At 45.5% G+C, this 24,295-nt stretch overlaps 2 protein-coding genes across 2 annotated transcripts in view; both read left to right on the top strand.

Annotated features, from left to right (window-relative positions):
* The window catches only part of LOC141273389 (disintegrin and metalloproteinase domain-containing protein 9-like), a 141,993-nt gene extending 122,472 nt beyond the window's left edge, over positions 1-19,521 (top strand). Inside the window, exons 18-22 of the mRNA XM_073685150.1 lie at positions 2,709-2,814; positions 5,254-5,380; positions 5,755-5,857; positions 14,708-14,757; positions 16,507-19,521. Coding sequence (XP_073541251.1) covers positions 2,709-2,814; positions 5,254-5,380; positions 5,755-5,857; positions 14,708-14,757; positions 16,507-16,603 — 483 coding nt within the window. The 3' untranslated portion in view covers positions 16,604-19,521. The remainder of the gene's footprint in view (positions 1-2,708; positions 2,815-5,253; positions 5,381-5,754; positions 5,858-14,707; positions 14,758-16,506) is intronic.
* A 1,087-nt stretch (positions 19,522-20,608) lies between these two features.
* Positions 20,609-24,295, top strand: part of LOC141273387 (alpha-1-macroglobulin-like) — a 352,694-nt gene continuing 349,007 nt past the window's right edge. Inside the window, exon 1 of the mRNA XM_073685148.1 lies at positions 20,609-20,788. Within this exon, the coding sequence (XP_073541249.1) occupies positions 20,721-20,788 (68 nt within the window). The 5' untranslated portion in view covers positions 20,609-20,720. The remainder of the gene's footprint in view (positions 20,789-24,295) is intronic.

Raw genomic sequence — 24,295 nt, 5'->3', positions numbered from 1 at the left:
ACACATTGGAACTCAACGTTGCAGATGTTGGAAAGGATTTGTGAGCAGCAGTGGGCAGTTGCTGACTACCAGCATCAACACTGCCGTCGGTATTCAGGTCAACCTCCACACATAAGACCTCAGGCGTGGCATGGATGTCAGACATCTGTGCCATCCTCCAAAACATTGAGGACTCTACCAAGATGGTGAGCGGCGATGATGCCATAATTAGCGTCACCATCCCGCTTCTCTGTCTTCTGAAACGCTCGCTGCTCACAATTAAAGAGGAGGCATTGCAGGCGGAGCACGATGAGATGGAGCAAGTAACCATACAGGGTGATTCCTTACCGCCCAGCCTCATCTCATCCCAACATGGTTTGGGTGACAATGAGGAAGAGGAGGAAGAACAGGAGCTAGTTTCCTGCGCTATAGATGTTACTTACCCGCACAACTGTCATACCGTGTGTTCAGCGTGGATGGCCTGAGGAGAGGGAGGAGGAGGAGAAGGATGAGGAGGAGAGCATGGTCAGTCGTCCTCTTGGTGAGGACATTGAAATTTTGCCTGTTAGCAGTCTGGCACGCATGGCTGAGCTTATGTTACGCTGCCTTTCCCGTGACCCTCGCATTCTCCAAATTTTGGGTGACAGTCATTACTGGTTGGTGACACTTTTAGACCCATGCTACAAGGAGAACTTTCTATCTCTTATTCCCACAGCGGACAGGTCTGCTAAAATGGGGCAGTACCAGAAGGCCCTTGTTGCGGAATTATTAAAAAAATTCCCATCTGAAAAAACTGGCAGCAGAGGTCACAGTTCGTCGAACAACCAAAAAGTACAGGCGAGAGAGACACAAATCTGATCCAGCAGAGACAGGGGAACACTGTCAAAGTTCTTGGACAGTTTTCTCAGACCCTACCATTGCACAAGCCCTGATGCGCGGAGTAGTCTGGCAAGGAGGGAAAAGTTTGGGAAGATGGTGATAGAGTACCTTTCCGACCGTATCAACGTCCTCCGTGATTCCTCTGTGCCTTATAATTATTGGGTATCCAAGCTGGACACGTGGCATGAATCGGCTCTCTACGCCTTGCTCTGCCGCTAGCTGTTTTTCAGAGCTGGTTTTTAGTGCCACCAGGGGAATTATAACTGATAGGCGCATCTGCCTGTCAACTGAAAATGCTCACAGGCTGACTCTTATAAAAATGAATAAGGGCTGGATTGGGCCAGACTTCTCAACACCACCGAATGATAGCAGCGTAACATAAATTCAAATACAGTGTCTTTTTTTTGTGAGGTCTAGTCCCATGCACCTCTGTCTTCACACCCAGACATGGGTATACGCTTCCTGATTTTGTCTATTTGCTCTTGTCCTTTTGCTTCTTCTCATCCTCATCCTCCATCACTATATCACCACCATATCTACCATATCACCATATCTATATCTCTTCCAGGGGGCATTAGAGTGCCTCCAAATTTTTGTCATACGTTGCATTCACTGCATAGGCAAACAGTATGGGAGACTACTAATAATAGGAACATTTTTTTCATGAGGCCCTCCTCTACGTCTCTTCCAAGGGGCATTGGAGTGTGTCTAAATTTTTGGCAGCCATTGCACTCACTACATACCCTATAACTGGATAGCAGAACCGCTCTATTCTATTGGGAACATGTTGAAACTGAGGCCCACCTCTATGTGTCTTTAAATTTGTATTGGGGTTTTTCCAAATTTTGGCAGCCCTTGCAATCACTGCATGGGCATTACCACTATAGGAGACCCGCTCCTTTATAATGGGAACATTTTTTTTACTGAGGCCCTCCTCTATGTCTCTTCAAAGGGGTATTGGGGTGCATCCAAATTTTTGGCAGCTCTTGCAGTCACTGCATACGCAATAACAGTATAGGAGGCTCACTCATTAATAATATGAACAACAAAGCATAGCCGGCTGATGGCTAACTAACAATAGTGAGGGCCGACTGCTGGTCCTTTAAGAATAGTAAGGGCCGCCTGATGGCCCTATAAAAATAGGCTTTGTGACTTTCAGAGTCCCTCCTTCATAAATGAAACAGGATGTGTCTGATGATGTCTCACACACCACATTGCCAGATAAGGTAGCAAAATGTTAAAATGACATTTACCGGTGAATGTATTTTTTCTACCGTGGAAAGCAATGCAAAAGTGCATCAAAAACGCTACGTGTGAACATAGCCCAAAGTGTGGAGTAGCATTTATATTCTTGGTTATTTATTTTGCCTTATATACAAGTCATTACCCTGGAAAGGATGTTCCTTAACATTTTTCCCAGGAAAATCCATTTTGGTTTTGTTTTGGTATGTTTTATTGTGAGTCCGTAAAAGTGGCGTAATACCTCTGACAACATTGTTGACAGCATTGACCTGGGAGTCAGAAATGCTTCCAGGGGTCTTCCCCATGCTGTTCCCATGTCATTTGAGCACTGTTCCCATTGATTTGGGCAATTTTTAGACCCTCTGCAGACCCTCTGCAGACCTCTGGGGGGTGGGGGGCGCCGGATAAATGCTTGAGTTTCCCATAGACTTACATTGGGCTCGTTACTCGGACCAAGCACTCGAGCATTCCAATTTGCTTGACTCAAACAACAGGTACCCGAGCATTTTAGTGCTCGTCCATCACTAGTCCAGACCAGTCTTTCAGTGGGTCGTGTTTTCTGAATATCCTGGCTGGTTTGATCACATCGCCTTCTTCTTTAACTTCAGGTTTGTAACAACAATGGAAACTGTCACTGCAACGATGGCTGGGCCCCTCCGAACTGTGACAGAGCAGGTTATGGCGGTAGCATCGACAGTGGTCCCACACACATTGGTAAGTAAGGAAGTGTCTTATAAACCTGCTAATTCACACGTAGTGGATTCATTGGGGGCAGATTTATCAACATTGTCTAATTTGTACAATCTTAGACTGGACAATCTTAGAATGTGCTAAATTTATCATAGTGGTTCAGGCTGTTTGATAAATCTGGCACATTTTAAACTACTAGCCTAGGTTTGCAACAACCATTAGTTGGCTATCTTTGTACCAGAAATGTATGCCCAAATTTACAGCGAGGCCATTCCTCCTAGTTATACAAGGCGTGTCCAAAGCACATAATAAATGTGGTGCAAGTCTTAAAATATTTTTTTTGCCTATTTGGCTTGATAAATATTCCCTGTTGTGTTTTTTCTTTTTTGGAAATAGCTGTAAAGTCAAAAATAAGTGTGAACTTTTGGCCAATTTAGACAAATGTAATTCTGGTCCATGTGCACTACGTGCACTCAATAGACCACACACAAGTAGCACAGCACTGACTGAAGCTTGAGAAACCTCCATCAGATTTTTTTGCACACAAGAAAAGCTGCTGAAACACTGATGGTAAAAACTGACACACTGACCAAACACTGATGAAAATCTGGGCAAAATGCTGATGAAACTCATTCAGTTTTTTGCTTACAAGAAAAATCACTGACATCTGAATGAAGCCTAAATAACAGTCACCCTGTGACTAATGATTCTGCATACCAGGTGCAGGCAACCTGTGGACCTCTCGCTGATCTGCAAAGACAAGTGAGAGGTCAACAAGACAAGGAGCACTGTGCCTACTGATAGGATAGTAAAGTAGGAAGATAGGAGGAATTATAGGATATCTGCGCAACAGAAGACACATGATTAAAACTGCCTTTTGTGTTCTCCACTTAGGCAGCATTCTCATCTGTATAGTAGGCTGTGTTCACATCTGTGGTGAAGGATATGTTCACTTCTGTGGTGTAAAATAGAGAAACTACCGCACTCCTGGAGTAGTGAGGTGCTCAGGTAGGGTTGCAAGCCCGACGTAATATTAAATCAAAAACCTGGCACTCAAATAGACTTGAAGATTTTTTAAGAAATAATTGTTTAATGATAATGTAGTACAGTAAGCAGACGTTTCGGTCCCATGGACCTTCATCGGTGTACAGAAGAAGTAGATCTAATGAATATGGCAGAAGCCTAGAAGGGATGAACTGTGGGGTATAGTGACCAAAAGTGGCTGTGATGGAGGGAGAACGCGTTGTCCACCGCTTGTTCAAGGCTGTGGTGTAGGCTGTGTTCACTTCTGTGGTGTAGGCTGTGTTCACATCTATGGTGTAGGCTGTGTTCACACATGTGTTGTAGGCTGTGTTCAGATCTGTGGTGTTGGCTTGTTCACATATGTAGTGTTGGCTGTGTTCACATCTGTGGTTTTGGCTTGTTCACATCTATGGTGTGAGCTGTGTTCACATTTGTTGTGTAGGCTGTGTTCACATCTGTGGTGTAGGCTGTGTTCACATCTGTTGTGTAGGCTGTGTTGACATCGTTGTGAAGGCTGTGTTCACCTCTGTTGTGTAGGCTGTGTTCACCTCTGTTGTGTAGGCTGTGTTCATATCTGTTGTGTAGGCTGTGTTCACATCTATAGTGTAGGCTGTGTTCACATCTGTGGTTTTGGCTTGTTCACATCTATGGTGTGAGCTGTGTTCATCTTTGTTGTGTAGACTGTGTTCACATATGTGGTGTAGGCTGTGTTCATATCTGTTGTGTAAGCTGTGTTTACATTTGTTGTGTAGGTTGTGTTCACCTCTGTTGTGTAGGCTGTGTTCACCTCTGTTGTGTAGGCTGTGTTCACCTCTGTTGTGTAGGCTGTATTCATATCTGTTGTGTAGGCTGTGTTCACATCTATAGTGTAGGCTGTGTTCACATCTATAGTGTAGGCTGTGTTCACATCTATAGTGTAGGCTGTGTTCACTTCTGTGGTTTTGGCTTGTTCTCATCTCTGGTGTAAGCTGTGTTCACATTTGTTTTTTAGGTTACGTTTACATCTGTATTGTAGGCTGTGTTCTCATCTATGGTGTAGGCTGTGTTCACCTCTGTGTTGTAGGCTGCATTCGCATCTGTGGTGTAGGCTGTGTTCATCTCTGTGTTGAAAGCTGTGTTCACCTCTGTGTTGTAGGCTGTATTCACCTCTGTGTTGTAGGCTGTGTACATATCTGTGTTGTAGAACAGATTCCATCATATTTACCAAAAGAAATAGCTCAATGTGCTGCACTTTTTTCTCTTAATATGAATGACACCGATGGAGTCTATCAGGCACTGTTGATGACCGGTACCTGTTGGTGTCCGGTGTGATAAATCCGGTACTATAATTTTCATTTTTCTGCTCCTATGACACAACAGAACATGGGAAATGATAAAACCAAATATGAACAGAACCTTACTCCTAGTCATCTGATTATTTAATTTCTTATGTGTTCCCAGACACCTCCTTACGTGATGGACTGCTTATCTTCTTCTTGCTGGTTGTGCCAATCCTCATTCTCTTAATTGTGATGTTTATAAAGAGAGATGCAATTAGAAGGAGGTTTTGCCGAAAGAGAAGAAACAGGTACTTGTAGTAACCTGACATCACTATATCTAGGAGTGAGCATGAACTGGTGGACCTATCTAGCCTTACACAAGATCGATCTTCCTACACAATGTTCATCCATCAAGTTGCCATGACTCAAGAATGAGCCGAATGTCGTTTAAAAAATATTTGGGACCACAGCCCCAGTTATTTCCTAACTGGTCGAGGTGTCAAGTGTTAGACCCTACTGATCTGATATTGGGACAGTTCAATACCTTACTGGCTGATAAATCCTTTTCCCCGTACTTTGTATGGGATGCACCCCTTTACCTACTCCACACCCCTTTTATGAGCATGTATCAGTGTTGCATTAATTCAACCTTTTTTTTATTGAAACCTTCTTTTCTACACAGAGGTGGAAATACACAGACAAGACAAGCACAAAACACATATGCCAATCGCAACCAGAACGCCTACAACAATCGTAACGCTGCCAGCAACATGCCGAGGAACCAGGTAACTATGCCCCACTGGTACTTATACTTATATACGTGTTACACGTGAGATTCAGGCATACTATAGAAAGGATGGCATGTTTCAGGAAAAGTATGAAATAATGAAAGATATGATCTAGGATTACAAATTCTTCTCACTAAATTAGAATATCACCAAAAAGTTAATTTATTTCAGTTCTTCAATACAAAAAGTGAAACTCATATATTATATAAAGTCATTACAAACAGAGTGATCTATTTCAAGTGTTTATTTCTGTTAATGTTGATGATTATGGCTTACAGCCTGTTAGAACCCTCCTGTTAGTCTTTTTTCTATTTTGTTGGTCACATGACTTTCTGCCTTTATAATCCAGCTCCGCCCTTCTGGCTTTGCTGGACTTCAGTGTTACATTTACTCTTAAGCTAGCCAGGTGCATTGTACCTAACTCTGTAGTTTGCTTGGTCCTTGGACCACTAGTACTTTTTGTTTGTTTGTCTTTTCTCTTCTACATTTTCTGCTAGGAGGTGTCCAACTATATCCCAGTCCTTAGTTCTTGTAGGGACCCCTCCCTTATATCTATAGGTCTGCGTTCAGACTAGCCGAGGACTTAGGCGGGTCTGTTCACAAGGAACAGGTTCCCTGCTGCATCGTAGGGAATCAGCTTAGTCCTATTGTAGGGACAGTCTTCATATCTTTCCTTAGTGCTTGTAGCATTTCATAACACAGCCAATGAAAACACAAATGTCATTATCTCAGTAAATTATAATAATTAACAAAAGACACCTGCAAAGACTTCCAATGTGTTTAGAAAAGTCCCTTAGTCTGTTTCAGTAGGCTCCACAATCATGGGGAAGACTGCTGACTTGACAGATGTCAAGAAGGCAGTCATTGACACACTCCGCAAGGAGGGTAAGCCACAAAAGGTCATTGCTAAAGAAGCTGGCTGTTCACAGAGTGCTGTATCCAAGCATATTAATGGAAAGTTGAGTGGAAGAAAAAAGTGTGGTAGAAAAAGGTGCACAAGCAACCGGGATAACCGCAGCCTTGAAAGGATGGTTAAGAAAAGGCCATTCAAAAATTTGGGGGAGATTCACAAGGAGTGGACTGCTGCAGGAGTCATTGCTTCCACCACACACAGACGTATCCAGGACATGGGCTACAAGTGTTGCATTCCTTGTGTCAAGCCACTCATGACCAATAGACAACGCCAGAAGCGTCTTACCTGGGCCAAGGAGAAAAAGACCTGGACTGTTGCTCAATGGTTCAAGGGGTTGTTTTCAGATGAAAGTAAATTTTGCATTTCATTTGGAAATCAAAGTCCCAGAGTCTGGAGGAAGAGTGGAGAGGCCACAATCCAAGCTGCTTGAGGTCTAATGTGAAGTTTCCACAATCAGTGATGGTTTGGGGAGCCATGTCATCTGCTGGTGTAGGTTCACTGTGTTTTAACAAGACCAAAGTCAGCTCATCCATCTACCAGGAAATTTTAGAGCACTTCATGCTTCCCTCTGCCGACAAGCTTTTTGGAGATGGAAATGTCATTCTCCAGCAGGACTTGGCCCCTGTCCACACTGCCAAAAGTACCAATACCTGTTTACAAACAACAGTATCACTGTGCTTGATTGGCCAGCAAACTCGCCTGACCTTAACCCCATAGAGAATCTATGGGGTATTGTCAAGAGGAAGATGAGAGACACCAGACCCAACAATGCAGACGAGCTGAAGGCTGTTATCAAAGCAACCTGGGCTTCCATAACACCTCAGCAGTGCCACAGGCTGATCGCCTCCATGCCACATTGCCGCATTGATGCAGTAATTGATGCAAAAGGAGCCCGACCAAGTATTGAGTGCATTTACTGAACATACATTTCGGATTTTAAAAACATTTTTCAAGCTGTTGTTATAAAGTATTTTAATTTACTGAGATAATGACTTTTGTGTTCTCATTGGCTATAAGCCATAATCATCAACATTAACAGAAATAAACACTTGAAATAGATCACTCCATTTGTAATGACTCGATATAATATATGAGTTTCACTTTTTGTATTGAAGAACTTTTTGATGATATTCTAATTTTGTGAGAAGCACTTGTATATGATAGTCAATGGCGCAAATATTTATTAACAAATTGAAACTTGTGAAACCAAAACTAATAGTAGAACAAAAACCGAAGACGAGATTTTTTTTTTCAACATATTGTTTGAACTGTTATAGGAAACCTTGCATTGCATCATCTCAGTCTTTTCTTAGGGTTAGTAAATTTGTATTAGAGTCAGTCAACATTGTGTAAAGTCAGAACAATGGGTAGGCGAGTATTTTGGTGGCAACCGTTCTACAGAGGGATGGTGCAGTGACACTAGCCATAAATTTGTAGAAGGAGAGTCTAAGTAAACGAGAAGCGTAAGGAGATGGATACAGTCCACATGAGATGGGGCATAAAAAGTTAATGCTTATTATTCAGTATGAGGCACATAGCCATATTGGTTCTGATGGAGAGGGACAAAATTTGAATAGTCTCTGGTTACAAAGATACTGGGCAGGTAAGCACCCTTAAACAACCTTGTGGTTTGCATGTGGTTCATGTCCAGTTCTCCAGGATAAATTCTCAGATTCCTCTCTCAATTTCCCCACTATTACTACCACATGGAAACAGTCATTTCTCCCATCCACCAGATCTCCCAATTAGCATGAAGAGAGACTTTACTCTCCACCTGCTGAGGACTCCTCTTTATCTACCTCATCAGAAACCTTTTACAACACCTGCATTGTTGTAAAAGGTTTCCGAAGGTCGACCTTTACCCACCATGGACTCCTATTCTGGGGAGGACTCATCATGCACCCGCCTTGATCCAGGTCTCTCACAATAATGCCGATAGACTCCGCTTTTCACTTGCTACTGAGTCCTATGTTGGAGAGGACTCCTCACTCCACCTGCGTCAACCTAGCTAACACTTCTTTCATTCCATCTCTGTAGCCACTCACCATGTCACACTGGGGGTGCTAGTGACGCGCTCCCTGGGGCCGTGGGGTACTTGGTAGCCGGGCCGGTCCTGTATTGAGGTAGTCACGGTGGCAGTGACCCCGTCCATGGCCCAGGGCGGTCAAATAAAGAACAGTCAATTGGGGAAATAAAGATTTGGGGATAATGTTCGTGACGTCACCCGTGGTATGTGGCTATAGAGGCCGCCTCTGCGGTGCAGATCCACTGGAGCTGATGGTGACGCAGCAGAGATAGTGCAGCTCTCCACGGGCAGGGCTAAGCTCCAGGGCAGTATATGGGACTTGATGAGGTAGATGTTGTCGGTGCAGTGTAGTCCAGGGCAGGTGACGCAGCAATAAATCAAGGACACAGTGGGGTGAAGTCTTCAGGCTTTACTCACAGTTCTTAGGCAGTTCCAGTTTACCGCTGCAGCTGGTTATAACGGCCCACGTCGTCCTGTGTTCTCCAAGGAAGGGATCCAGCCAACTCCCAGGAAGTTCAGGTATACTTAGTCGGGATCCCCTTCTTATGTGCCTCTTTGGCCGTCTCCCTGCGCTGGCTCTCGCCCTCCTGCCCTGCTCCTCACAATCAGTGTCCCAAGCCAGTGGCCTCTGGCCTTGTTGGGCAGCTTACTCTCAGTCCCCTGGACCCTATGTGGCCACATTTTCGGCGATGTAATTGTGGATTTCGGCTGCAACACCTTGAAAATGCTGCAGCCTCCGGTTGGCTAGCTGAGCCTGGTTGTTCTCCACTAGTCTTGGGCCGGTCCTCTTCTGCGGCCTGGTCCCTCCACTCGACGGCGGTCAGGTGGATGCGGGTCCCACGGAGAGCGTCTGCACTCCTGTGCCCCTGAGACCCCCTCTGTCTCTTCTTCCTTCTTCTGGGCCCCTTACTCTTGGCCCCCTCCTGTCTGGACCTGTCACAAGAAGGACCTCCCTCCTGGGCTTACTGTTATGAACTGCTACAAGCACTAAGGAAAGATAGGAAGACTGTCCCTACAATAGGACTAAGCTGATTCCCTACGATGTAGCGGGGGACCTGTTCCTTGTGAACAGACCCGCCTCAGTCCTCGGCTAGTCTGAACGCAGACCTATAGATATAAGGGAGGGGTCCCTACAAGAACTAAGGACTGGGAAAAAGTTGGACACCTCCTAGCAGAAATTGTAGCAGGAAAAGACAAACAAACAAAAAGTACAAAGTGGTCCAAGGACCAAACAAACTACTGAGTAAGGTACAAGGCACCTGGCTAGCTCAAGAGTAAAAGTAACACTGGAGTCCAGCAAAGCCAGAAGGGCGGAGCTGGATTATAAAGGCAGAAAGTCATGTGACCAACAAGACAGAAAAAAAACTAACAGGAGGGTTCTAACAGTACCCCCTCTTCTATGAGGATCCTCCGGATCCTCCAGGCCCAGGTCTATCAGGAAACCTCCTGTGAAACGCTCTGACAAGTATAGGAGCAGAGACATCATCCGCCCTTACCCAGGAGTTATCCTCGGGACCGAAACCTTTCCAAGCAACGAGATACTGCAATCTCCCTCTATGCCATCTAGAATTAAGAATGCGAGAAATTTCATATTCCCCGTCTTCCACCACCGGAGGAACAGAGACAGTGGCTTCCCTATCAGAAACATCAGCTTTTTTCAATAAGGAAACATGAAACACCGGATTAATCTTCCAGGAGGTTGGAACCTCCAACCTAACAGCAGATTGGTTAACTACCTGAAGGACCTTAAACGGCCCTACAAACTTCGGGCCCAATTTCTTAGAAGGAATCCTCAACCGCAAATTCTTAGAGGACAACCAAACCATGTCACCAACCATAAACAAAACCTCTTGACGTTTCCTGTCAAAGTACCTCTTGGATTTTTTGTTAGCTTCTTGAAGGTTACCACGTACATCAGTCCAAACTCTCTCCAAATTCCCTTAGTGAATACCATTAATGGTGAGGGGAAATTCAAAAACCTTGTGAGTAATATATTTCAAAGGAGAGCCATGAACAGCAACCACAGAAATAGGAGATGACAAAAGTTTGGATTCTAATTTAAGTTTTTCCAAAAATCCCTTATCAATCACATTGAGTGTAGAACCACAATCCACAAATACCCGAAATTCAATCAATTCCTCCTGGACTGAGGTGCTTCCAGAAAGAAATACCCCCTTTGAATTTAAACAGGCAATACGGGCGTAACTGACCTTTTTTTTTTTCTTTGTTCAAACGAAGCTCACAGTTCTTAATAAAGTGGTCAGATTTACCACAATAAAAACACAATCCCTTAGCAAATCTGCGGTCTTTTTCCTGAGAGCGGGGTGACATCGCCCCAATCTCCATCAGTTCTCCGCCGTCCGAGCAGACCCTCTGAAGACTGGAAGCAGCAATAGCAATAGATTTCTCTTCATTAACCCTAGCACGCAGTCTCCTGTCCACAGGTATAGCTAATTGCATTGCCTCCTGCAAGGTTCCAGGTGTTGGAAAGGCAATCAGCAGATCCTTAACCCTTTCACCTAGCCCAGCAAGAAATAGACATTTCAATGCAGAATCGTTCCATTCCACCTCAGCAGACCATCTATGGAAGTATGTACAATAATTTTCCACATCACCTGATCCCTGCTTCAAACGTCTCAATTCAGTTTCAGCTGATGAGACTCGATCAGGATCGTCATACAACAACCCCATAGCAGAAAAAAAAAATCTTCCACTGATCTAAAACACGGATGATTAGGTTGGAGAGAAAAGGCCCATCCCTGTGGTTCCTTGCGCAAAAGTGACATTATAAACCCAATGCGCTGTGATTCATTCCCAGAGGATCTGGGTCTTAAACGAAAATATAATAAACAAGCGTTTTTAAAAGAAAAAAAATCTTGCTGTTTACAATAAAAAAAATCTGGCAGTCCTACCTTCGGCTCCACAAAATGTGCTCCAGGACAGCTACTCACGTGTTGTTGGAGCTCGGCCACCTCCAAAGACAGTCCCTGCAGGCGTTGGGCCAACTCCTGAACCGACACCATGCTGAAATCTAGATTTCTTTCCTTAGAGAAGATTTTAATAGTTTTTTATGGCTGGACTTACTGTTATGAACTGCTACAAGCACTAAGGAAAGATAGGAAGACTGTCCCTACGATAGGAGGACTAAGCTGATTCCCTATGATGCAGCGGGGGACCTGTTCCTTGTGAACAGACCCGCCTCAGTCCTCGGCTAGTCTGAACGCAGACCTATAGATATAAGGGAGGGGTCCCTACAAGAACTAAGGACTGGGGAAAAGTTGGACACCTCCTAGCAGAAACTGTAGCAGGAAAAGACAAACAAACAAAAAGTACAAAGTGGTCCAAGGACCAAACAAACTGCTGAGTAAGGTACAAGGCACCTGGCTAGCTCAAGAGTAAAAGTAACACTGGAGTCCAGCAAAGCCAGAAGGGCGGAGCTGGATTATAAAGGTAGAAAGTCATGTGACCAACAAGACAGAAAAAAAACTAACAGGAGGGTTCTAACACTTACAGCCCTGACTGAACTGAACTCCTTCTAGAAGGCTCCCCTTCTTCTTATACCCTCTGCTAGGGTACTCCTCTTTGCTGCTTCTTCCACCCACACCCACTACATGGTTCCCCCTCTTTTGGTCCCCCTCCAGCCAGGGACAGGGCTCAGCCGTGACCAAGTGCATCTTGCCCCGTCTGCTGGTCTGGAGTGGTGTAGTGCTAAATGCAGGTGTGTGGGTCCCGAGTAGTGTTCCTTCCTTACCTAGGAGTGGGATACCACACCTCTGGGTGAGGTGCAGTACCTCTGTGGCAACTGGACCCGCAGGGGCGCCACACTAGCTAGGCCTCCGAATTTACCTCAGCACCCCTTCTTACCTTAGCACTGTTATGCACACGCCTGGACTGACTGGCGTGTGCGTGATTAGTGATTCCACTGTGCCATGAACCGGAGAGTGCCTGGAGGGGCGTAACTAAGTCGCATGACGGCATACGACGCCAGTGCACCAGGGAGGAACCGAGCAGAGGGACCAGGTGCCACTCCAGGTCAGACCCCGGACATGGCTGTTGACCCACACCGGGGAATACAGGAACAGGCAGGCTAGAGCGCAGGCTGGGTAGGGTCCAGTACAGACTGGGAGACGGGTTCAGAGCCGCAGATGCGGTAATCAAGCAGAGCAAAGCGAAACCGCAGACGCGGTAGACAAGGCCGAGCAGAGCAAAACCGCAGACGTGGTAGACAAGGTTGAGCAGAGCGAAACCGCAGACGCGGTAGACAAGGCTGAGCAGAGCGAAACCGCAGACGCGGTAGACAAGGCTGAGCAGAGCGAAACCGCAGACGCGGTAGACAAGGCTGAGCAGAGCGAAACCGCAGACGCGGTAGACAAGGCTGAGCAGAGCAAAACCGCAGACGTGGTAGACAAGGCTGAGCAGAGCGAAACCGCAGACGCGGTAGACAAGGCTGAGCAGAGCGAAACCGTAGACGCGGTAGACAAGGCTGAGCAGAGCGAAACCGCAAGTGCGGTGGACAAGGTTGAGCGGGCAGGAACTGCCGGAGCAGTAAGTAAAACAGGACAGAGATAAATCGCCGAAGCGGTAAACAAAGACAAAGCAAAGGAGACAGGGCTCTGTTCTCATGGAACAGACTGGAAAAGAAAGGCAGAACCAGATACACACAAGGTACTTGCAAAGAAGTAGCGAAAGGACTCCAACTCACAAACGGAAATACAATGACAACGAGTAGAAGTTAGGTGCAGGTTCAGACTCTACAGAAAAAGGGAGCAAACGGACATAAAGACAAAACAGGTAAGAAGCTAGGAGACAGTTCAGACAAGAACAGTTACTGCAACAAAATGCAGGAACGAGCCTAGGTAAAGCCAAGTGCTGGTTCAGACACTGCAGAAAAAGGGAGCAAACGGACATAAAGACAAAACAGGTAAGAAGCTAGGAGACCGTTCAGACAGGAGCTGTACTGAAGCAAAATACAGGAACAAGCCTGGGAATGCGGCCCCCAGAGGCAGAAACGAACAGGCTAAGAGCGAGTTCAGACAGGCCTGGAAATACAGCCTCCAGGAAGGCAAACAGACAACAGGCTAGGAGATAGTTCAGACAGGACCTGGCACTACAGAGGCAAGAAGCCCTCTGAAGGAACAAGATGCTCAGGCACTAGCTTCCAGGTGAAGCTGGTTTAAATACCCAGTGACAGACAGCAATAGGCTGAGGACGCATTAGGGGTGTGCCCATAGCAGCTATAAGAAGCAGGAAGTGATCGGGCGCCGCCCTTAAGCAGCCAGAACAGAGGCAAGCAGACAGCATGGAGGGAAGCCAGGCTAGCAGACTGGACTGGTGATCAAGTTTGCGATCTTGCATAGTGGGGGATGGAGCACTATGCAAGAACGCCACCAGGTATGTTACAAGCCCCCCTGGTATCTGTTGTATTAGATCAGATAGACAGGGTGAACAGCAGTGTGAGTAGCCTCTTCTTACCTCAGCACCCATGGTATCTCCTGTATTAGATCAGATAGACAGGGTGGACAGCAGTGTGAGTAGCCTCTTCTTACCTCAGCACCCCTGGTATCTCCAGTATTAGATCAGATAGACAGGGAGGACAGCAGTGTGAGCAGCCTCTTCTTACCTCAGCTCTCCCGGTATCTCCAGTATTAGATCAGATAGACAGCGAGGACAGCAGTATGAGCAGCCTCTTCTTACCTCAGCACCCCTGGTATCTCCAGTATTAGATCAAATAGACAGGGTGGACAGCAGTGTGAGCAGCCTCTTCTTACTCATCCCCCCCTGGTATCTTTTGTAGTATCGTGATTACCTCACTAGACTAAGTGAGTGTGATTTACTAATTAAAGGTATTTAATAATTAATTCTGTTTTAATCATTATAAACTATAAAGTGTTTTGGTTTATTTTTACAGGACAAGCCTTTTGCTGACGTCTTTACTATATCACATAACTTTCCTCAAAGGTTTGTCACATTTAAGTTTATTACTTTTTTTTACTATTTTTGCTTGACGTCTAAACTTAAAAATAGTAAAAGTGAAATATACAGTAGAAAATATTTAGTAAAATCAAAATACTTTTGGAGATTTGACGGCGGTCTCTGCATGCATAGAAATGAATATGGCCGCAGTCACATGATAACTAACCCGGCTGTTCTCCCCGCCTATGTCAACTTTTCTGCCTGTATCTGCACATGCACTTAAGCATTCAGTGATACCTAAAAACGTGGGCGGTGGACACCCATTATGTCCACGTGTCATGTATTGGCAACTGTGGACCTTAAAATGATGAGCTGAAGTGAGCAGTGAAGGGGTTTAGAGTCTCCTATCACAATACACAGTGTAAATAAGGAGGGAACGAAGGAGTCAGGTTAAATCCCCATTGCAGAGTTGAGCTAAGTGGTTCCCAAGACCTTGTTCCAGAGGCCACGTTGGTAGTCCTTGGCTGCCGGACCAGAACCTTGTAAATCTTCTGCTACCTGCCAGCATCACTGGCTTCTCTTCTGATTAGTAGATTCTGCACGACGTCATTGTTGCGGCATGACGCATTCATGAGTCTACTAATCAAGAGGCGCCATGGATGCTGACATGTAGGAGGAGATTCATAGGGCTCTGGTCTGACAGCCACAAACTACCAACATGACCATTGGATCAGGGTCCTGTGTGTCAATTAGTTCAACTTTACCCCATGGTCTTTTTTCAGCTTTACTATATGTCTGCCCTGAGGTCTAAGGCCGGCCATATATTTTAGATGGCTGTTGGCCAAAAGATCTTTCGGCCTACTGCCATCACTGCCGACTCTCCCATAAACAGTAGCACTAGTTCTGCTGAGCGCTCCTGTGTTCTCTATGAGAAAACTTCTGACAGACACTTCGGCTGGTGGCTTATCTCTGGGAGAACAATGCCATCGGCAGTCCGATATCGGACATGGCCAACCAACATCTCCCCCGACCATCAGTCGGCCGGCATCCCTATAGACATTAGACAGTCGGCTGAACCTGTTGATAGTGGCATATATACAGGTAAGCCGTTTGTGTCTGGAGATACATTGAATAGGGTTGAATGTGTTTTCTAAAAGTATACATTGAAGACCCTCAACGATCATAAATATGAAAATATGAGATACCCAATTTAATGGCCAATTCTGCCAAACAGGTCAAGAATTAAGCAGGCTTGGGTGAAGTACAAAAGGCTTGAAATTTATCTACTGATGATATCCTAAATCCTATTATAAGTGATCTATCATGTGATTTCACAACAAAAACTGCATACATTATTAGACCAGGTGAGGGTAAAAACATCTATTACAGAATAGTTGTATAATGCTATCTGAAAGTTTTCCTTTAATATCAGACAGAAATACTTTCAACATGGATTATATACTGTAGCTGATCTGACTTGTATTCTCAAAGTAAACACACCAGTCTTATCAGGTCTAATAGATTTATTTAATAATGTATGCCTTTTTTTTATGACATCTAGTGATAGATCTGCTTGAAAGGAAAAATAAAATTAGGCTACGTTCCCACTATGAGTTTTTGGTGTGTTTTTTATGCTGCGTATTTTTGATGCAAGTAACCTATTTTACTTAATGGGAGCAGAAATGGTAGAGAAAATCTGCAATATGAAAAACTCACCAAAAGCGCATTGTAGGATCGTAGCCTAGATGTTACTGTTCAGGTTAATTTTGATACTTTTTTTTGTCTCGATTACAGACAACCAGTGGCGCCCAGTAGACCTCCTCCACCTTCCCGTCCTCCTCAACCTCCGCTGTCCACAGCCCCACAGTATAACTGGCCACATAACTACTGACAACAGTTCACACTTAAGAACTTCAGCGTCATCACTGAGAAGTCTCAGGACAGAACCTAATTTTCAGATTTTTGCCAAAGATCCCGCTGAAGACAATAATTCACAAATTGCAGCTCTAGAATCCCTGGGCCTTGGGCGTAGCACTGATGTATGTTCACACTTAGCGGTTCTGCCACAAGTGCTGACTTGTCTTGCATTGCCTCAATTTTACGGCAAGCAATGGTGAACTCAATAAAACAGTGACACTGCTGCAACATGGGTATTTTTTGCCACACGATGAAAACCTTGGCATGACCCCAACGAATGTTCATACCCATATAGTGTCACAAAGTAATCGTTAAGAACTGATAACCACATTATGAAGACATAACCGGGATGAAGGAATCACGATGAAAGCTGCTAAATAAGAATATCTTAAAATGCACTTTTATAAAATCTGTTTAAAGAACCTGTGTATATAGACTTTCTATGATATATAATGTGAAATCTTCATTATTTCTGTGCCATAAGACTTTTATTGTATTACATTTCTGAAACACAAGCCTTTGCGATATCTCTTGTTTCTGATTAACTCAAGAATCTGTGATTAGATGTGAGCGAAATGAATTGCAGGATCCTGGTCTAGTGGCCATGTTAGTAGTCCAAGGCCACCGGACCAGAGCCCCGTGAACCTCCTCCTACTTGCTGGCATTTCTTCTGACTAGTAGGCCTGTAGCAATGTCATCGTTGCGGTATGACACACGCATGACATGGTACCGGGTCTACTAGTCAGAAGAGGGTGGCAGGAAGGAGGAGGTTTGCAGAGCTCACGGACTACCAACGTGGCCACTGGACCGGGTTCCTTCAAATCATTTTGCTCAACTTTATCCGTGATGTGACTGCTTCTTTAAAAATATAGTGGTTTTGTGATGTCACTGGTTGCTTGCACACGATAGGCTTGTGTCTCTGTGATGTCACTAGTTTCTGATAAACCTATGGGGTGTTGCCTTCTGTGTTTGGTTTCCTGTAAATTAGCAGTACTGTATCTGCCTCTGTTATGATGTCACAGGCTTGTACTCATATATACAGGCTTTCTAATATTGACCCTAATGTCACTCATTCATGGATGTCACATGCCACATTTACTACCCGCTGAGACCGGCACGTTTTATAGGAGCTAATGTTTAGTTGTCACAATTGCATAGGCAATGGCATTGCTATTATGTGGCTGGCAATCTCATAACAACTGTATGGCCACCAACTATTGTCAGGGCTGGCACTGCGATAAGAGAGTTTCATAGTGCCTGGCATATTAGTATGGTACTTGTATGGATTTTTTGTTGTAGGTTTTTTTTAGGATTAATACTTTTGTATCAGTAAGTTGTAATATATTGTTGGCACTGCTGTATTGGCACTATATGGGCAATTGTTTGTGTTGGACTCTATTGGAACCTCAGCACCTCAGCACCACAAAAGAAAATGAGACTCCGGCAAGGAGTCAAAAACAGATATGGTCCAACGTTTTGACCGGTAGCAGTCTTTCTCAAGGACTTACACCCTGCTTGCCGCATTTCCTGATTCCCGGCTCTTGCTCCACACAGGTCCTCCTTGACATGAAAGAGATCTTACGATTTACATTATTGCTCTACTAGATTTCTACCTACCTGCACCTGCAACAGATGTCCTTGACTTCCGGTCAAAACGTTGGACCATATCTGTTTTTAACTCCTTGCCGGATCAAAATGAATGTCCTTGACAAAGACCGCTCCTGGTCGAAACGTTGGACCATATCTGTTTTTGACTCCTTGCCGGATCAAAATGAATGTCCTTGACAAAGACCGCTCCTGGTCGAAACATTGGACCATATCTGTTTTTGACTCCTTGCCGGTTCAAAATGAATGTCCTTGACAAAGACCGCTCCAGGTCGAAACGTTGGACCATATCTGTTTTTGACTCCTTGCCAGATCAAAATAAATTTACACTGTAGCGAGACCTACAGTTTCATTTTCTTTTGTGGTGCTGAGGTTCCTACCTCAATAAATCTGGACCACTAGTCCCTTCCTTAAGCACACACATTTTTTTTTTAAAGGACAGTGTACAGGTCTTTCTCCTTTTTCTCCTTCCTATTAGGACCCTATTTTTTGGACATATCCACTACTCAGATGCTGGCCATCAATGTAAAATATCCGTCAGTCAGATACTTACACAGCCGATGTACTTTTGAGCTCCTCAAGGCAATGAGAAGAACTTTGTAAAGTTATGTAAAGGCCTTTCAGAGTATATGGGCCTAAACCCTCCAGGATGTGTCTAGTCGATGACTTGTCTAGGACCTTAATAAATATTAAAGAGACATCTAAAAGGATGCTCCAAAAGCTGACATCCAAAGCTACTGAAACCAAAACTCCTTTTTTTTTTCAGAATTTTCATTGCTATACACATCATCAATGAACACAACCTGTGATATCCTGCATAGTTAAAGAGGTTCTTCTACAAATAACATGCATCACCCATTCACAAGATAGATGATAAATGTATTATTGCTAGAGGGTCTGGAAGCTCAGAGCCCCCACTGGTCCAAAGAACTAGGAGCCTAAAGTCCCCTGTGTGAATGAAGTGTTAGTGAGCATGTGCGACCACTGCTCTGTTGTAGTAATAGACAAATGGAGCAGGGGTCGCACATGCTCAGTAACTCTTCATGAATCCAGGCAACTTTGGCCACTTGTTCTTAGGATCAGTGAGGTTCTCAACTGCCGGACACCCAGAAATCATACATTGGTCATCTATGCTGTGAATCAGTGATCCATGGGTTTTATGGGACACGGAAAGTAGTCAAGTGACTGTTTACAAGCTGTGTATAGAGGTGAAGAAGATGATGGTACTATATATAAGCAATGTGAAAAATAAATATAATTATAATCCTGTACAAAGCTGTGTGTGACTGTAATAAAGTAAAACAATATTTCAGACTCCACATGTTAATTCAACTTTTTACTTTATTTTAGGCGCTCTTTAGGCAAATCACATAAATGTGTACATTTATTCCAGACCATAAACCTTCAGCAGACCATCTGATGGCACAGCGTCACAGCTGCTGAAAAAGCTAGATAATAGCACAGACAAAAAATGTAAGAGATGATTGGAGACCTAGGCCTTTACAGAGAAGACCACACGCATTCCTATAGGGCTCCAGATCCTGTGCGAATTCATGATAGAAATAGAATTGAGCCATGAAACAAAGCGTGGCATATCTGGACACAGAAAGCACAACTGTGCATGTGATAATAATTTTATTTATATAGCACCTACAGTAAAGAAGCACTCCTTCTAACAAAGTTTTTATCCTTTTAATATATTTCAGTCATCATATTATTCATCACTGTGTACTTACAATTGCTAATTTTTCCTTTCTACCCAGTTAATTCTTCTGTTTTCCATTATGTCTATGACATCACTTGATTAAAAACTGAATAGATGTAGAAACAGGAAGTCTATTTTCCCTGCATGAGTCATCATTAGAACTACAATTCTACATCAAGGCAAAGTCCCTGGTAGTAAGAGGAGCAGAGCAGCTGGGTCAGGAGGTGAAAAGAAGGTGGAGCTGGTCTTCCAGGAACTTTTCAGTAATTTAGAATTGTAATTCTAATGATGACTCATACAGGGAAAAGTGACTTCCTGTTTCTACATAGAGCTTAGAAGGATTCAGCTAGTCAGTTTTTAATCAGGTGATGTCATAGACCTAATGGAAAAGAGAAGAATTAACTGGGTAGAATGGAAAAATTAGCAATTGTAAGTACAGTCCTATATAATATGATGACTGCAATATGTGAAGAGGATAAAACTTTGACGGGAGGAGGAGGGCTTCTTTAATCAGATAGCCCGACATTTCCATGCTGACAATTATACTTTAACATATTATCTGTGTATAATGGCCTTTGTCCGGCTACACAAGTTCTAAAACAGATAAGAGGTGTTGACCTGTGCTGACCGTGCGCAGCCTACATACAGTCACACAAGGTCAATGACCTCAAACATTTCTACTCGGGTTAATGGATATAGGACTTTTCGGTTCTGCCTTCCACATTCATAGTTATAAGAGAGAACCTTTAATGCGCTGAGTACAGCTGTTGTGCTATACAACATGTGGCTGCTCCTAGGACTCACCTGCCTGGCAATTTTCTGCTCAACCAGAGCATCAGCATCACAACCGTAAGATTTTTTTTCCAATAGTTTATTATTTGTAGATAAGTTACTACCTGGAAAAATATTTTAAAGAATATGAACAGCCTTCCCCCACTGTATACATATATATATGTATACAGTGGGGGAAATAAGTATTTGATCCCTTGCTGTTTTTGTAAGTTTGCCCACTGACAAAGACATGAACAGTCTATAATTTTAAGGGTAGGTTAATTTTAACATTAAGAGATAGAATATCCAAAAAAACATCAAGAAAATAACACATTGTATGAATTAGATAATTTTTTTTTTGCATTTTGCAGTGAGAAATAAGTATTTGATCCCCTACAAACCATTATGAGTTCTGGCTCCTACAGACTAGTCAGGCGCTCCTCATTACCTGCACTAAAGACAACTGTCTTACAAAGTCACCTGTATAAAAGACTCCTGTCCACAGACTTAATTAATCTGTCAGATTCTAACCTCTACAACATGGGCAAGACCAAAGAGCTTTTTATGGATGTCAGGGACAAGATCATAGACCTGCACAAAGCTGAAGTGGGCTACAAAACCATAAGTAAGACGCTGGGTGAGAAGCAGACAGCTGTTGGTGCAATGGTAAGAAAATTTAAGAAATACAAATTGACTGTCAATCGACCTCGATCTGGGGCACTGTGGCACCCCAGGGGTCTGGTTTCCACAGTAATAGCCATATTACGTCTGTGAGCAGGTGGGAGGTCTCCTGGTCAGGAATCCTAAGCATACCACACCTCCTGCCCAGTCCTGGGAGGGGAAGAACTTCCCCTATATAAAGCTGGGGCTGAGTGTAGCGCTGGCGTCCCTGCCCTCTGCTAGGCAGGGACGCTGCTCCCCTCACCGCTCTGCTCCGTGCCCGGCGTCCTCTCCCCGCTCTGCTGTCAGCGCGCGCTCCTTCCCGGCGTCCTCCTCCCGCTCTGCTCTCAGCGCGCGCTCCTTCCCGGCCCCTGTGCTTAGGGCGCGCGCGCGCGCGCTCCCCTCCTCTTAAAGGGGCCGCGCGCGCCGTCCTAAGGAGTCCCCGGCCAATGGCCGGAGGACTTCATCATATATAAGGCACCTCCTCCAAAATGGAGGTGCCCGAGCAATGTTGTTTGCACCTGTGTCTCACCTGTGCTTTAGCCCTCAGGTCCCGTTGCCAGTTACCTGCCAGTTACCTGCCAGTTTCCTGCCAGTTTCCTGCTAGTTACCTGCCTGATTCCTGCCTGAATACTTGTTACCTGTCTGCCAGTCTGAGGTCCGACGGTCTGCCTTACTACTCCTGTCAGTCTGTCTAAAGGACCAGCCTGCCCGCTCACCTGGGAGCGCATATCAGCTACCTGCCTGCTTGCCTGAGGTCCGACGGTCTGCCTTACTACTCCGGTCAGTCTGTCTATGGACCAGCTTGCCCGCTCACCTGGGAGCGCTTCTCCGTTATCTGCCTGCTTGCCAGCCCGGAGGCTCCGTTGTCACGTGCTGTGACCACCAGCTATCTCAGAGACTCTTGCCCGCTCACCTGGGAGCGCTTCTCCGTTACCTACCTGCCTGCCAGCCCGGAGGTTCCGCCGTCACGTGCCGTGACCACCTGCTATTCCAGAGACTCTCGCTTGCTCACCTGGGAGCACACATCTACCATCTGCCTGCTAGCCTACCCGGAGGCTCTGCCATCACAGGTCGTACCTACCCCTTACCTAGAGACTGCCACCCGCTCCCTTACAAGGGCCGCCCCCTTGTATAGTAGCTCAGAGGTTCCGCCTCCCGGACCCGTTACAGTTTGCTCGGGCCATGGAACCCGGTGGCACCCAAGCTCCCTCGCTCTCGGACCTCTGTCTTGAACTGTCCCGTCAGAGGTCCCAACAGGAGGCCATCCTGGGTCACCTGCGGAATGTTAATACTCGCCTGAACACTCTGTCTGATCCACCAACAACCTCCGCCAGTGCCATATCTTGCAATCCGGCAGCTCCGCTGCCCACTAATACTATGGTATCCTACCCCGGACCCCGGCTTTCTGCACCTCCTCGCTTCGGAGGCGACCCCGTCCAGGCTCGGGGCTTCATAAATCAGTGCACCCTGCACTTTGAACTTTTGTCCCATCAGTTTAATTCCGACCGGGCCAAAATTGCCTTTATCATGTCCCATCTCACCGGGGAGGCCCTGGCCTGGCTAAATCCTCTATGGGAGAGAGGAGACCCCCTGGTGTCCAACTTGCCTGCTTTTCTCTCGGCTTTCCGGAAAGTCTTCGACGAACCCGGACGGAAGACCTCATCCGCATCCTCTCTGCTACGCCTCCGTCAGGAGGGTCTCACCGTGGGCCAATATGCCATACGGTTCCGCACCCTTGCCTCGGAGCTGGCCTGGGATAACGACGCTCTGGTATCCGTCTTCTGGGAGGGTCTGTCCGGTCGTATTAAAGATGAACTTGCTGGTCGGGACATTCCTACCTCTCTCGATGATCTAATAACCCTTGCCACCCGGATTGACCTACGGTTCCAGGAGCGTGCCAAAGAGGTCACCCGTGAGAGAAGGATTCCACGTTTAGCTCCTACTTTCCAGAGACCCGTCATTCCCTCCATCTCTCCCCAGGTACACTCTTCTGAGCCTATGCAGGTCGACCAGACCAAGATGGTCAAAACCCGTCAGGACTCACGCCGTGCCGAGGGGAGCTGCTTCTACTGTGGCAGTAAGGAGCACCGGATCCGTGCCTGCCCGGAGAGGTCGGGAAACGCCTGTGTCTAGGTTCGCTCAGAGAGGTCCACCTAGACAAGAATAAATCCTCTCCATCCCTGCTGTTGTCAGTTTCGATCATCTACGGGGAGAACCGTTATTTCGAACTAGCCCAACTTGACTCTGGAGCAGCCGGGAACCTTATTTCACAGTCCCTGGTTGAGAAATACCGCATCCCCACCAAACCTCTGGCTGTACCCTTGTCTGTCGCTGCCGTGGATGGGGGCCTCTTACCTCGCCCCATTCAACTCATCACCGAATCCATTACCCTGCAGGTGGGAATGCTGCATTCTGAAAGTATCTCCTTTCATGTTCTGCCTGGACTCTCTCACGCCCTCTTGCTAGGTCTGCCCTGGCTCCAGAGACATGCACCCGTGCTAGACTGGCAAACCGGAGAGGTCCTTCGCTGGGGACAAGACTGTCATAAAACCTGCCTGGTTCCCGTCCATCCCGTCCGTCCCTCTCCTACCCCAGCTAATCTACCTGGACTTCCGATTCCTTATTGGTCTTATGCAGATGTCTTTAATAAAAAGGAGGCAGAGACATTACCACCACATAGACCATACGACTGTCCCATCGATCTGCTACCCGGTACTACTCCTCCCCGTGGACGTATCTATCCTTTATCCGCTGCTGAGACCCGGTCAATGTCCGAATATATTGAGGAGAATCTGGCCAGAGGATTCATCCGGAAATCTACCTCCCCGGCTGGAGCAGGCTTCTTTTTCGTCAAAAAGAAGGACGGCTCTCTCCGTCCCTGTATAGACTATAGAGGCCTAAACCTGATCACGGTGAAGAATA

Source organism: Phyllobates terribilis, unplaced genomic scaffold, assembly GCF_046119375.1.
Source record: "Phyllobates terribilis strain yellow unplaced genomic scaffold, ASM4611937v1 Scaffold_5__5_contigs__length_657084704, whole genome shotgun sequence".
Lineage (NCBI taxonomy): Eukaryota > Metazoa > Chordata > Amphibia > Anura > Dendrobatidae > Phyllobates > Phyllobates terribilis.
This window is presented reverse-complemented; position numbering and strand designations above follow the sequence as displayed.